This window comes from Gouania willdenowi, chromosome 8 (genome assembly GCF_900634775.1).
Source record: "Gouania willdenowi chromosome 8, fGouWil2.1, whole genome shotgun sequence".
Classification (NCBI taxonomy): Eukaryota; Metazoa; Chordata; class Actinopteri; order Blenniiformes; family Gobiesocidae; genus Gouania; species Gouania willdenowi.
In genome coordinates, this window is record NC_041051.1 from 15541489 (window position 1) to 15555798 (window position 14310).

The 14310-nt window shown below is 38.5% G+C and overlaps 2 protein-coding genes across 2 annotated transcripts; both read right to left on the bottom strand.

Annotated features, from left to right (window-relative positions):
* Positions 1–454: 454 nt before the first annotated feature.
* Positions 455–4737, bottom strand: LOC114468063 (transcription factor Sox-9-like). The gene is made up of 3 exons (XM_028454718.1): positions 4097–4737; positions 3531–3781; positions 455–2800 (listed from the first exon to the last, which is right to left on the bottom strand). The coding sequence occupies exons 1-3, from the start codon at positions 4522–4524 to the stop codon at positions 2064–2066; spliced, it is 1416 nt and encodes a 471-aa protein (XP_028310519.1). The 5' UTR covers positions 4525–4737; the 3' UTR covers positions 455–2063.
* Positions 4738–9422: 4685 nt separating this feature from the next.
* LOC114468070 (transcription factor Sox-9-like) lies at positions 9423–11719 on the bottom strand. Its single transcript, XM_028454733.1, has 3 exons — positions 11051–11719; positions 10453–10703; positions 9423–10246 (listed from the first exon to the last, which is right to left on the bottom strand). Exons 1-3 carry the CDS (start codon positions 11473–11475, stop codon positions 9510–9512), a joined length of 1413 nt encoding a protein of 470 aa, XP_028310534.1. The 5' UTR covers positions 11476–11719; the 3' UTR covers positions 9423–9509.
* Positions 11720–14310: the final 2591 nt, after the last annotated feature.

A 14310-nucleotide genomic window follows, 5' to 3' on the forward strand; every position in this document is an offset into this window, starting at 1 on the left:
CCGGATTCCCATATCACCTGGCCAATACGGAATAAACAATACTTAACGTCCAGTTTGTTTCTTTAAGCTGCTGAACACACAGGCAGGAGGAGGGTGTGGACATACATCTTCTTAGTAAAATATAGTGACAATGGACTTGAGATTCAGTGATCAGAGAAATCCAAACAAACTGTAGCCAACAGGAAGGTAAATTAAATAAATAAATAAAAATGAGTGATTTGTGAATACATGTGTTGAAATTTCCTCTTCGAATTAACCTCAGTGATGCTTAATTACAAGGATTTTCTTATAACTTTGAGGAAATTGGTGATCCCAGGAAATGCAGCCAGTAAAAGATGTGCAATTTGTTTAGAAAGGGCCTGAATGAAATGTATAACTTTTTATATCAATTTTAAACTGATACAAGTATCAAAAAGTCAAGTTTAAAGCACAACATGACACAAAGCATCACATGTTTCTCTGTATTGTGTTTTTATTGCAAACAAATTCAATACAAAAAGATAAGCTTTTATGACAATGCCATGTTTACCTTGGGGAACACAGAAAACAAGATCTAATCATATATAATATACAAAAAAAAAGATATTGCAGTTTGTTTCAAAACAAAATGTGTTATGGCAAAACCAAGGCAGAAAACTCAAATGCACCAGAGAAATTAACCCTAAAATTATTTATTCAAAAAAAATAAAAACCACGCTAGCAAAGTTCAACTCTGAAAACCAGAACAGTTCAAAGTGTCAAAGTACAGACACAAAGATGCAAGATGCCCGCTTAGTGAATGAGCAAAAAGGTTTCCAAAGATATAAATAAATGACATGTGTACCAAATATAGTAGGAATATATCTCAACTCACTCAGCTGCTGCTAAATTAAAATGTTTTTTTTTTTTTTTTTAATTGTAAAAGTAAAAGTTACTGCTAAGAAATAAATTAGAGAAGACGTTAGGCTGAAAAAGAGGAATGATGCTGGAATAATCAGTGCCGATGGGTGACACATCAGAATAATAATGAGGTTTTCAGGCTGCAACATTAGGCAGAATCTCACTAAAACAACTGCGGAGGCACCAATGGTATCAAGGCTCTAGAAAGTAAGAATGTAGAATGTATTTGGCGACCACTGCGGTCCCTAAAGATTTACACCGCACCTGCTATATATTGTATTTTAAGCAAAAGCAAACATTGAGAGGAAAAGTTCAACCTCATGAATGGAAAAAGAATATTAACGGTCTAAAAATGATGTGATCTACTATATTTTACAGTGAACAATGTACATTACAGAAGATGATCCAGAATAGAGGTTATTATAGAATTTGGGGCGAGTTAGAATAAATGTGTCCGTGTTTGCTGTTACTTAACAAGACTTCACTTTTACAAAACATGTTGCCGTGTCAGTTTTAAATGACGAGGCTGACAATGACAAACAATGCAGTGAGAAGGAATATAGGCTAATACGAGCCACAGTTTTATACATGTCACAATTTCACTGAAAAAAAAAAACAAATCAACATTTTTTTTTTTTTTTTCAAATAACCGTAACTCTTAATATATTCTGGTTTCACAATCGAACAATCTGGTCCCACGTGCCCAATGTAGCAATAAGGAGCATAATGGTGTAAAAAGTGCCACTAATAATAATAACAATAATAATAACAAAACAGATATAATTAAACATCTTGAAATTTTTAACTGCATTAAACGGGAGAGAAATTATATCTGGTAACATTTAATTCTATTTTAATTGGACAAACAACTTCATAGTTACACAAACAAGGGGGTTAACCCTTTTTAACCCACCAGTCTGACTATCCTTGTCTTATCAACACATATATTTATATATAAAGAGAGGGTCCTCACAGAGGATTTAACATTTTTTTTCAACATTGCATCTAAAAAAAATATATACACAATTCAAAACAAAAAGGCACTGTGTGAGCCAATCCAAAGATAACATTTCAGAACTATAAAAAAAAAAAGTCTTGTGTTTTTCAGTTGGCATTAAAACGTGTATGTGTGTGTGTGTGTGTGTGTGTGTGTGTGTGTGTGGTGTGATGGTGCAAAGTCCACTTCAGGGCCTGGTGAGTTGTGTGTATGTGGGCTGTGTCTCCCAGTGCTGTGGACTGTGAGTTTGCGGCACAGAAGGAACTCCGGTGGTGTCGGCGATGGGAGTGTACATGGGCCTTTGGCTGGAGCTCATGTAGCCAAAGCTGGAGTACAAGTTGGGGCCCTGAGCAGCTGCGTGGCTGTAGTAAGAGGTGGCACCACTTTGCTGCTCTGAATAATCGTAGGGCACTCGAGTGATGGAGGAGTACGGTGACGTGCTGTAGTGCTGAGGGTTGAAGGAGCCGTAGGTGACGTGCTGCGGGGAGCCCTGCTGCTCAGTGTAGTGGCTGGGACTCAGCTGCTCCGTTTTAATCTGGGTGGTTCTCTGTTGACCCTGCTGGCCTTGGTCTCCCCCTCCTCCCAGGGTAGTCAGAGAGTGCTGCTGCTGCTGCTGCTGCTTGGATATCCAGCATCCGGCTGCCTGGCTGACACTGAAGCTGCTGCCGTATCCAGCCTGAGCTGCAGATACAGCAGCGTGGCTGTGAGGTGGCAGGTACTGATCAAACTCATCCACGTCAAAGCTTCCCATGTTGGAGATGACATCAGTGCTCAGCTCTCCAATGTCCACAGCACCAAAGTCAATGTTAATAGGACGGCTACTACCCTCTGGTATGATGCGGCCTTCTCGCTTCAGGTCAGCTTTACTGGAGGGGAGGTCTGTCTTTGGGGTGGTGGGGGGTGTTGGAGGGCCCTGGGAATGAGCTGGTTGAAGAAATAGTAGATAAGACAGAGTTAACATCCAATTATGTATTATATTGGTATTATAGATGTTTAAATAGATGTGTTTTATATTGCGTGAGAATGCAGTGTTTGTCATTTTAAAGTTGGATGCCAACGCTTAAGAACATTTGAGAGTGAGCACGGATGTTGGTGATGTGTTGAACTAAATGTAGTGTGTGGGTAATTAGCTTTGGCTACAATCCTGCATATTCACAGGTACATTTTTTTTTTTTTTTAAACATTTTCTTGTTTTTCATATGCATTGTCCCTTGAATAATGGAACAAATCAAAAAAGTTATTCTTAACTGGTGGGTCAGGACCCAAAAGTGGGTCACGGACCTGTACTGAGTGGGTCGCCAACAGCTGGTCAAACATAAATAAATAAATAATGTCTCTCCTGTTGTCTTTTATTTTGAAAGAAACTTTTCTCTTAACAGGCATGCTGTGAAATGCATGTTGCACAGGAAAATATATAGATGCATGATTTAAAAAAGATTATATATGTGTGTTTTCAACAACTATTTTTGAAAAACTAAATTATTTACATCATCTAAGAATTTTATGCATTGAGTTGAGGACAAATGATTGAACAAGAAGTTTGCTTTCAGTCGAAATGTCGCTCCCTATTCAGTTTTTCTCCTCAACTGTAGAAAATGGATTTTCAAAACAACAAAAATAAAAATCAAATAGTTTAAGATCCATGAAATCTCACCTGAGTGCTCTCCTGGAGAGTGCACCTCCCCCATGCTGGACGCAGGAGAGTCAGCCTGCTGCAGGGCCTTGAAGATGGCGTTTGGAGATATGTGGGTTTGCTCCATGTCTTCTCCTCCTTCACTTTGACCGTTTTTCGCTGATTTTCTCCGCCGTGGCTGATACTTATAGTCAGGATAGTCTTTCTTGTGCTGCACCCTCAGACGTTCAGCCTCTTCCACGAACGGACGTTTCTCCACCTCATTGAGCAATCTGAACAGAACGCAGGAAAAACAGAGAAAATGATGAAATACATTTATTATTCTGACGGTAATAGTTTGTCATTGTTACCGGTGGTTTTTTTTATTTATTTTTTTATTTTTTAATGTGAGCGAGAGCAAATTTATAAAGTAAAAAAAGTGTAAAAATCTCAAACAATAACAATTTCCCACAAAACCGTTCATAAAAATGTCATTGTCGAAGTCAACAACTTGTAGATGAAACTTTATCTGGGACAACTGCGCGCGCGCAGTTACGCACCGAGTGCACTAGGAAAGTAAACGGATGCGTAAAAGTGTTCATTCTTACCTCCAAAGTTTGCCCAGGGTCTTGCTGAGCTCTGCGTTGTGCAGATGCGGGTACTGGTCCGCCAGCTTCCTCCGTGCAGCTTGAGCCCACACCATGAAAGCATTCATGGGTCTCTTCACGTGAGGTTTGCTTTTACTGGAGCCGTTTACGCGCACGGGCATCGGCACCAGCGTCCAGTCGTAGCCTTTCAACACCTGGGATACTGCATCCTTGATGCACACTGGGTACTTCTCATCTTCACCTTCTTTTTTGCAGTCTGGACCTCTGGAGAAGTGGTTTTCAGAGGGTCGGGTGTTTTCAGTGTCTGACCCGGACCCGGACGGGCACGGTGAGCCTGCGGAGCCCTCAGACATGCTGGGACTGGGAGCGTCAGAGAGACACTTCTCATGGTCTTCTGTCATCTTCAGATACGCGTCGAAGAGATTCATGCGAAAACTGTCCACACTCTATTTCTCTAAGTAAAAACAGAGAGAACTGCGGACAGTCTGCAGAATGGAACACGCACAGCTTCACTGTGGGTGTTGCATTAATAAAGCCAAATACGTTGATAATTCCTCTCCTTATGCCAACAAGGAAGCAGATGAGAACCTAGTGAAGCCTGGGACATTAAAGTTGGTCACACCACACTCACAAGAAACGTGCAAAAGTGAGTGGCCGCAGACGCACGACGCCTTTATTTATATTTGATGGCATTGTGGTGATTGGGTGACGCTCCCAGGGGGCGGGGCCGTAATCTGAGTTCGCCTTAAAGCAAAGGTTAGCTGCGCCTCCCCTGGGGGGCGCCAGAGAGCTGCAGGGGCAACCCGGAGTGAAGGAGGAAAAAAACTGAGAAACAAAGAGCAAAGATAGTTTTAACTAAGGGTCACCAACATGGTGTCCGCGGGCACCAGGTAGCCCGCATGGACCATAAGAGGTGCCCCCAGGCCTCTCCGCACAAGAGCACTATTAACCAATGAGCTTTGTCTAAAATAGGGGTCTACAAGCTCTGGAGCCTCATGTGGCTCTTTGACTCTTTTGCAATGACCCCCTATAGCTTTAAATATATATATATATATATATTGAAATAAATAAATAGGGTGTTAATGATTAATGCCATTGAAACAAAAATAAAATCACAATATAACAATTTGCCAACCAATCATTGTACAATGACTCAGCCACCTTCCACTTCACCTTCCGCAACATCTACAGACCATCAACTTTCCTTGTAATTGTGGTTAACCTTCAGTGTTAAATCCCTGGTGAGATAACTAAATCAATCAAAAGGATATTGTGGAAAAAATAAAGATTTTAATTGTGTGGGGACAGATTCATTTTACTGCCAACGTGCCGGTTAAATATGCATGTTTTTATGTGTGGCAAGAAATTAACAATTAGCATGTGTTGTCCAACATGATCATGTGTTATCAAATTCAACTTGTGTTTTGTAGCCTTTCAAATACATTACCTAAAATAAAATAAAAACATATTTACATAACATTCATTATAATTTTGACTGTATAGAATTACAGAATAGAATAGAATATACTGTATTGTTTTTTTTTTTTTTTGGCTCCAGAAGAACTTTAATCCAGGTGAGATGAGGTAAAATGGCTCCTTTTAGGGTAAAGGTTGCAGACCGCTGGTCTAAAATCTGATTTACTTGCCAGGCTTTAAACTCACAGAGATAAATACAGGTGAATAGAGTAGATTCTGCATTTGATACTTTTTTGTATTAAACTAACCATCTTTGAATGTTTATTTTCACTCAGACGTTGAGAAAAATTTGTTCAAGTGTTGCAGATAGGATGGATTTTATTAAAGAAGCCACAGATTGTGATAAGATGTGTTTTTAAAAAAATGCAAAGTGTATTTTCCTAAAATGTTACAAAATTGTTAAATAGTACACATTTTACATGTTTTACGATTAGTTCAAAAGTTGTTATAGTTAGTGGCAAGTTAACAGCAACATAAAGAATCCAATGAAATGTAATGAAAATGAAACAACAGCATGAATGAAGAGAAAAAGTGTTGCGTGTTGAAACATTTCTTACCTTTTTAAGTTACTGCTAGTTTTCCTATTATCTTACCCTTTAATAATGTGAAACAGTGAAAATGTAGTATCTAAGAAGTGTAAATCAAACTGGTTGCCCTTTGGATTATTCAGTACTTTTGAAGTCGCTCACAGCTTCAGAAATGTTGCTGACCCCTGGTTTTAACTGTTTATAAGTGAATGGACATTTCAAGTGCACTTGTTTTCGAGACAGTCTGAATTCACCATTTTTTTTTAAACATATTTAATAAAGTTAGAGGACAAAGAAGTGTGTGTGTGTGTGTGTGTGTGTTGTTACTAGATGTATTATTTCCATAATAATCTACAGTATTGGAAGTAGCATAATATTAAAAAAAAACTATAATTAACATGTGCATTCATGGTTTAGCCAGTTACTGTTATCTAAATAATGTAATATGAAATTCAAAGTTCAAAGGCTAATGTGTAAAATGAAAAATCATATTTACAATATGCATTTCAACAGAATCTTTGCTTTTCTGTCTGATTCTACAAGTCTAGTCCTCTTATTGAGGAAGAATAAACATGTGTTATTACTGTTTCTTTTCTTCTTCTTTTTAACCTATATACATTTTATGAAATTATGATTTGGGTTGTTGTTGTTGTTGTTGTTGTTTTTTGGATGTTTTCTTTTTAACTTAAAAACCACTATATACAGTAGTGCACTATATGTGTACTATGCTATTTGGCCTGTAGACAAAATTTAAAACAACAAATTCTATGATATTCAAATGAAAATTTTGAACAGAAATTTACTAACAATCACCCCGACAAGTCTGTTCACACCCCATTGTAAGACCTGCATGTACTGTACATGCCAGCAAACATGTAACAATATGAAGTCATAGAGGAATGCTTCCAGGTAATAATGGTATTAGTGTTAAATGAGCAAAAATATAAAACATTCATGAAAAAGCAGCTCTCCTCTCAACCCTGTCACAGACTGGGTTTTGTCCGGGTCGTACCAGCTGATCACTTTGTCCCTGTGCACCATTAAAACAGGTACAAAACATAAGCTTCACTTGACTTTTCATAGTCGCTCATCGACAAAGGTATTCAGGATTGTTAAAGCGTGATGCCTTTCTCTAAAAGGATTTAGTTCATCACCTTTTGTTTGTACAGTGCTTGTAATATAATTTATGCTCAATACTTGATTATTCCTTAGTTTGGATAATATAAGGGGTTAATTTGGTATTTGCAAAGAGATCCGCAGTTGTTTGTTTTCTTATTTGTGACCAAGGTTTCGTCACTTTCTGAAGTTATAGTGAAAATGATCTCTAGTGTTTGTATCATCGTAAAATGAAAAAAGTAGTTGTGAATAGAGAACATTATTACTGTAAGAAGGCATTGCCATTCATTTGTATTGTGACGGACCCAAGCAAATGAAAGGCATCATTTTAAATAAATTAAAGCTCCTCTGACATAAACATGTACTGTACGTATGTGCACCTGGCCTCTTGTTTCTTTACGTATCTTTTAAATCCAGATTTAGTTTAAATAGAAGCTTTTGAGGAACTCATAAAACACAGAAATCTTACAGATCAGTGGATGTCTGTAGTTTATGGTTATAGTTGTAAACAAAGGTTACTCTTTCTTTCTTATAAAATGTAAAAAAAAAAAAAAAAAATCCAGTGATGTCACGTAAGTGAAGAGGATCTTTGATTGCAGTGGTATGAATAATAAGATGCTCATTGAAATCATGCTTTATATCACTTCTGTGAACCAACAAAACATTAGTGGAAGTGTATAGAAATTCATGCCAGTCACATATTTGTCATATTTATGTTTTATTGCAAACAATCTCAATACAAAAGATAAGCTTTTAAGACAATGCCATGTTTAGCTAGGGAACCCCCCCCCCCCCAATGATACAAAAAAAATGTAAAACTAAGAAGGCAGTTTCTTTTTCAACCGTGAAAACCAAACTCTGACACGAGACGACACATGAAGGTAGAACTGAAAGCTATTTTTGACAAAGATATACACACTTCTATCTCACTAGACTAACTGACCAAAGCAAAATATTCAAAATCAAGTGAAAAAGAAAAGACACTTATAGAAAGTCTAAGCAGAGACAGCTTCAGGGCAACCCGACAACAGCAGAGCTTTAGAGAACTGATATGATAAATAAGCAAATTTGAACCACAACCGGTATCAGCAGAATAATAATAATAATAAAAAAAAACCCACTACAAATATTTATTTTCAAATAAAATTAACATCAAAATAAATTAGGACAGTAAAGACAACAGGTGACATAAAGGGGAATTATGGGCTGCTGAGAGTGTGATCGGGACGGCCTGCAGATGTGTCATGTTTCACACAGACGCAAAACCAGCAAAATAAAATCTCACTATTTTGGCTCCAGAGGCACTAACGGTATCAAGGCATAACATCAAGCATTGCTGTCACATCTAGCAACTTAATAAGGCCACTAGAGGAGTTAAATGGCACCTGCTTTAGTGTTTTTTTTATACTACATAACTTGAGTGAAATCAAACAAGTAGAAAAAGGAATGACTAATTCATCAACGAACAAGTCCCAAATCTGGCCAACATTTCTTTTCTCTTCAAAACTGCATTGCTATACATTTGCATATTCTACAAAAAGAAAAAAAATAAATAAATAACAAATGTTCACTTGTAGGCAAATAAAAGCTTGCGGTGAGAAGAAAGGCCCCTGAACAATGAAGGTGCTGATGACACTGATATTAATAAGGTAAGATAGTACACAGTTGGAGAGATGCAAGGTAAAATAGGACACTTGTTACAATTAATGATTTGCTATCAAATAGAAAATAAGTCAAATAACATGTACAGTGTGTTTATATACACTTAAAGTCTTTTAGTCTAATGGCACAACCTGCACAAAGTGGGCGTAGAAACGAACAAGTGGGTCAAAGGAAATGTGTTTCCTTGGTGAACAAAATGTATCCAATAAAAACATAAAATGTACTATTTTGAAAACGGGAATTTATCTGATCTATTGAACATGTTTCAATAGATCCCACACAAAGAAAAGGCCAAGTTAGATACATGTATGTTAAGTTCAATGTTGTCTAGTATATTTTAGATAAACTAATACCACCAGCCTGACTATCCTTGTCTTATTAACACATATATTTATATATAAAGAGAGGGTCCTCACAGAGGATTTAAAAAGTTTTCAACATTGCATCTACAAAAATATATACACAATTCAAAACAAAAAGGCACTGTGTGAGCCAATCCAAAGATAACATTTCAGAACTATAAAAAAGTCTTGTTGTGTTTTTCAGTTGGCATTAAAATGTGTATGTGTATATGTGTGTGTGTGTGTGTGTGTGAGTGTGTGTGTGTGTGGTGTGATGGTGCAAAGTCCACTTCAGGGCCTGGTGAGTTGTGTGTATGTGGGCTGTGTCTCCCAGTGCTGTGGACTGTGAGTTTGCGGCACAGAAGGAACTCCGGTGGTGTCGGCGATGGGAGTGTACATGGGCCTTTGGCTGGAGCTCATGTAGCCAAAGCTGGAGTACAAGTTGGGGCCCTGAGCAGCTGCGTGGCTGTAGTAAGAGGTGGCACCACTTTGCTGCTCTGAATAATCGTAGGGCACTCGAGTGATGGAGGAGTACGGTGACGTGCTGTAGTGCTGAGGGTTGAAGGAGCCGTAGGTGACGTGCTGTGGGGAGCCCTGCTGCTCAGTGTAGTGGCTGGGACTCAGCTGCTCCGTTTTAATCTGGGTGGTTCTCTGTTGACCCTGCTGGCCTTGGTCTCCCCCTCCTCCCAGGGTAGTCAGAGAGTGCTGCTGCTGCTGCTGCTGCTTGGATATCCAGCATCCGGCTGCCTGGCTGACACTGAAGCTGCTGCCGTATCCAGCCTGAGCTGCAGATACAGCAGCGTGGCTGTGAGGTGGCAGGTACTGATCAAACTCATCCACGTCAAAGCTTCCCATGTTGGAGATGACATCAGTGCTCAGCTCTCCAATGTCCACAGCACCAAAGTCAATGTTAATAGGACGGCTGCTACCCTCTGGTATGATGCGGGTCTCACACTTGAGGTCAGCTTTACTGGAGGGGAGGTCTGTCTTTGGGGTGGTGGGGGGTGTTGGAGGGCCCTGGGAATGAGCTGGTTGAAGGAAAAGATAATAAGATTCAGAGTTAGCATCAAATATCTAACATGTTGAATCTTATCTTAATTTGCTCTTTGATAACAGGTGCATTTCCACGATGGCCTGGAAACCCTCACTAATTATTAACCCCGACTCCCTCTGAAGCATTGCACTTACTAACAAAAGAAAAGTATTGAGCTGAATGTTAAGGTTTTCATCTCACCTGAGTGCTCTCCTGGAGAGTGCACCTCCCCCATGCTGGACGCAGGAGAGTCAGCCTGCTGCAGGGCCTTGAAGATGGCGTTTGGAGATATGTGGGTTTGCTCCATGTCTTCTCCTCCTTCACTTTGACCGTTTTTCGCTGATTTTCTCCGCCGTGGCTGATACTTATAGTCAGGATAGTCTTTCTTGTGCTGCACCCTCAGACGTTCAGCCTCTTCCACGAACGGACGTTTCTCCACCTCATTGAGCAATCTGAACACATTGCAAAAGTTTTTATTATTATTTTTAATAATATATTGTAAATGTGTTTGACTTGTGAACGAATGAGGTGCAGTAAATATGACATTGACAACATGTTTAATATCGTTACAAATCACATGCAACGCTCTTACGCCAGTAAAAAAATTACCAAAATGTATTTATATATATAAAATAAAATAATAATAAATAAATAATCATTATCAGAGTATAACTGACACTCAAATAAATATAAAACACACGGTTGACAATATATAAACAAGCACTGTCATGTCGCCAGCTTTTCTAGGAGAACTGTCCGTGCGTAAAACGCACCTGGATGCGTAAATGTTCATTCTTACCTCCAAAGTTTGCCCAGGGTCTTGCTGAGCTCTGCGTTGTGCAGATGCGGGTACTGGTCCGCCAGCTTCCTCCGTGCAGCTTGAGCCCACACCATGAAAGCATTCATGGGTCTCTTCACGTGAGGTTTGCTTTTGCTGGAGCCGTTTACGCGCACGGGCATCGGCACCAGCGTCCAGTCGTAGCCTTTCAACACCTGGGATACTGCATCCTTGATGCACACTGGGTACTTCTCATCTTCACCTTCTTTTTTGCAGTCTGGATCCACAAGGAGGTGGTTTTCAGAGGGTCGGGTGTTTTCAGTGTCTGACCCGGACCCGGACGGGCACGGTGAGCCTGCGGAGCCCTCAGACATGCTGGGACTGGGAGCGTCAGAGAGACTCCTCTGTTCTTCGGTCATCTTCAGATACGCGTCGAAGAGATTCATGCGAAAAATTTAGAGAGTGTCTTTTCGGAGGAAAAAGTAACAATTTCCAGGTCCTGAAGATGTGCCCAAGGACTGCAGGAACAGTCGGGCTGAAGGCAATAAAGCTTTTCTGGCAAATGTATGTCCTTTAAAAACAAAAATGTGGAAAAACATGAACAAATTAAATAAAAATTAAAAATAAACTACGATTGACGTGTTCTAAATGAACGCATGCATATCACTGATGTTAAACTGAAATGAAACACTTGGTTGTTGCACAGGTTCTTGCGCATACGCTGGACTTTTATATGTGACTCAAAGCAGTGATTGGATGAGACTCTGGTGGGCGGGGCGTAACCTGCTGACTGAACAGTGCAAAGTAAAGTGACAACTATAGGGTTTCACCCTTATGTATACTTTTATCTTATTTATTTTGGTATAAACACTTCAACCATATTCATAAAAACTCAGATAATATTAGGATGTGTACAATTTAGTTCTTTTTTTAGTTTTTTTTGTTGTTGCCTGAATCAAAGTATGATACTTTTGATCTAAATCCCTTATATGCGTTTAATGCTTTTCCCCCTGTTGATTAAAATATGTGTCAGTTTGCATGTCAGGTATTTTGAACACGATGTGTTTGGGTGGAGATCTTCTTGAAGCTTCTTGAAGGGCTTGTTTCATTGTGAGCACATGGACCGATAGGGGGCGACAACAGCTCAGGCAAAAACTGTGGAAGCTGCGAAGTGGAATTCAAATCAAATTTGTACAAATGAATTTGCAAATGAGCAAAATGTACATGTTTAAATGTGTTACATGTTTTGATCCAGAACAAAGAAAGTTTTCACGGTGTGAGACGATTGCTGTGGGGGGAGGAAAAAAAGAAAAGAAGAAGAGATAATAAAAAAAAAAATGTAAGAGTATAATATTATTTTATTTTATCTTATTTTTTAAAAACATGATAGTCATTATGAAATCTGTTCCTACTGGTGTTGTTGTAATTAAAAAAATTGTCAACTGTTTTTCATCACAAAATGTCTTTTCTACTTTACAGCTCATTACATAAACCAAAATCTGGAAGATCTGCTTATCTATTGTTGATGTGGAGCTGTGTCACTGTAGTCAAATTCATTCCTTTTATATATATATATTTCATTTAAAATTCATTTTATGCATCAAACCAGGTGTGTTTGTGCAACTGAATTAGTTTAACCTCACATTATCTAGTGACACAGTTGGTTCTTTTTCGGTATTAAAAGGTGAAATGAGGCTAAAAAGAAGACTAAATATGACTAAACTAAATGATCTAGTTTTGTGTTTTAGTTATCTGTTGTAACAAGAGAAATTTCAGGAAGACTGGTGACAAATATTAGGCTTACCAAACCGACAGGGTTATAAACAGGTGAAATTTACAACCATAAGTACCCATGTTACTGTAATTGAGATGCTTTCATGGGTACTTGTACTTTTTTGATTATATTTCTAAATCAGTAATTTTACTTGTACTTAAGTATGTTTTAAAGATGTAAAGTAGTTAGTTACATTTCTACAGGAAACCGTTACTGAATAAATTATATATATATATATATATTTTTTAAATGATCAACCAACATTGTGAAACTACAAAAAATGAAATGACCAGACAATAATCAAATGCATCACATTATAGCTGACCAACCAGATTAAACGTAATGCACTGCACCAAAACAGCATTGAATGTCTGCTATTTTCTCAGTTTTAGAGTTCATAAATGTAGCTACGTATACTTAGAGCTTGGCATTTTTTTTATTATTATTTTGCATTGAATTTATTGGTGTTATTTTATTCAAAACATATTTGTTTGACCAACCATTTATTTTTTACAGATGCCTTTGTGGAAAATAAATTAAGTTCCAATTGTGCAATATCTCATCTCTTCCTTTTTAAGTTTATACATGAGATGTTTACTGTACGCAAGGGAACCGTGGCAAGATTTATTACAAACAATAAATGTGGGGGGTGAAAGTAACTAGTAACTTTTACTTTGAGTACTATTTAATTCAGCTACTTTTTACTTGTACTTGAGTTTTTTATGTATGACTTACTTGTACTTTTTGTATTTGAGTACAATTCCAATCAAGTAATGGTACTTCTACTATATCAGTACTCTTTACACCTCTGGTTATGGATACACTAAACAAAACAAAACAAATTGTCAACAGCTGTAACTCTATTGAGCAGTAAAAAAAAAAAAGCAAACAAAAAAAAAAACCTCATGTTATTTTTTCACTTCATATGGCCACACATGGGAAGGTGACTACATGATGAAATATTCTGTTTTCATGGAAAAGCAGTGTTGTGGAAGGTGTGATCAGACTTTCTAGCATTTGAGTGTTTTCACTTTGTGAGGTGACTGGTACGGCCAGACTGCAGAGCAAAGCCCACTGACACCTGACACAGAAGACTCTGAGGTTGGGCATGCACCAGGCGGCAGGAGTCCAGCAGACTTACCTACATTAGATTCGGGGAGGGGGAACTCATCAGAGCCAAGGCTCACAGCTTACACGGAGCACCCGCCCGCAGGCCGAGCAGGTCTTGGGAAACTTCTCAGCTTGACTTCGAGCCATGGCGTTAAAATTTCGGGGCAAATATTTGGGGTAAACTGCTAAATCATGTCTTCCACTTTTCCTAAGGTTTCTCGAACATCAAAGTAAACGTTTGTGTAGGATCCCCCCTTCGTTTGTCATTATTCAAAATTTGCAGGACTCTTAGAACGTTGCATCTTTCCAAACTATTCTGGTTATAACGTCAAAACACTCCCTTGCTTTCATAATCCTAAACCATATTGTCAAACAGTCACCTGAGGATTCAGGCCTT

What these genes read in the sequence shown, in the direction of transcription:
- LOC114468070 (XM_028454733.1), bottom strand. Translation starts at nt 11,475, where the DNA reads ATGAATCTCTTCGACGCGTATCTGAAGATGACCGAAGAACAGAGGAGT. An exon ending in ACCCTGGGCAAACTTTGGAG is followed by an intron (nt 10,704 to 11,050) that starts GTAAGAATGAAC and finishes CAATGTGTTCAG; the next exon opens with ATTGCTCAATGAGGTGGAGA. An exon ending in CTCTCCAGGAGAGCACTCAG is followed by an intron (nt 10,247 to 10,452) that starts GTGAGATGAAAA and finishes TCCTTCAACCAG; the next exon opens with CTCATTCCCAGGGCCCTCCA.
- LOC114468063 (XM_028454718.1), bottom strand. Translation starts at nt 4,524, where the DNA reads ATGAATCTCTTCGACGCGTATCTGAAGATGACAGAAGACCATGAGAAG. An exon ending in ACCCTGGGCAAACTTTGGAG is followed by an intron (nt 3,782 to 4,096) that starts GTAAGAATGAAC and finishes CGTTCTGTTCAG; the next exon opens with ATTGCTCAATGAGGTGGAGA. An exon ending in CTCTCCAGGAGAGCACTCAG is followed by an intron (nt 2,801 to 3,530) that starts GTGAGATTTCAT and finishes TTCTTCAACCAG; the next exon opens with CTCATTCCCAGGGCCCTCCA.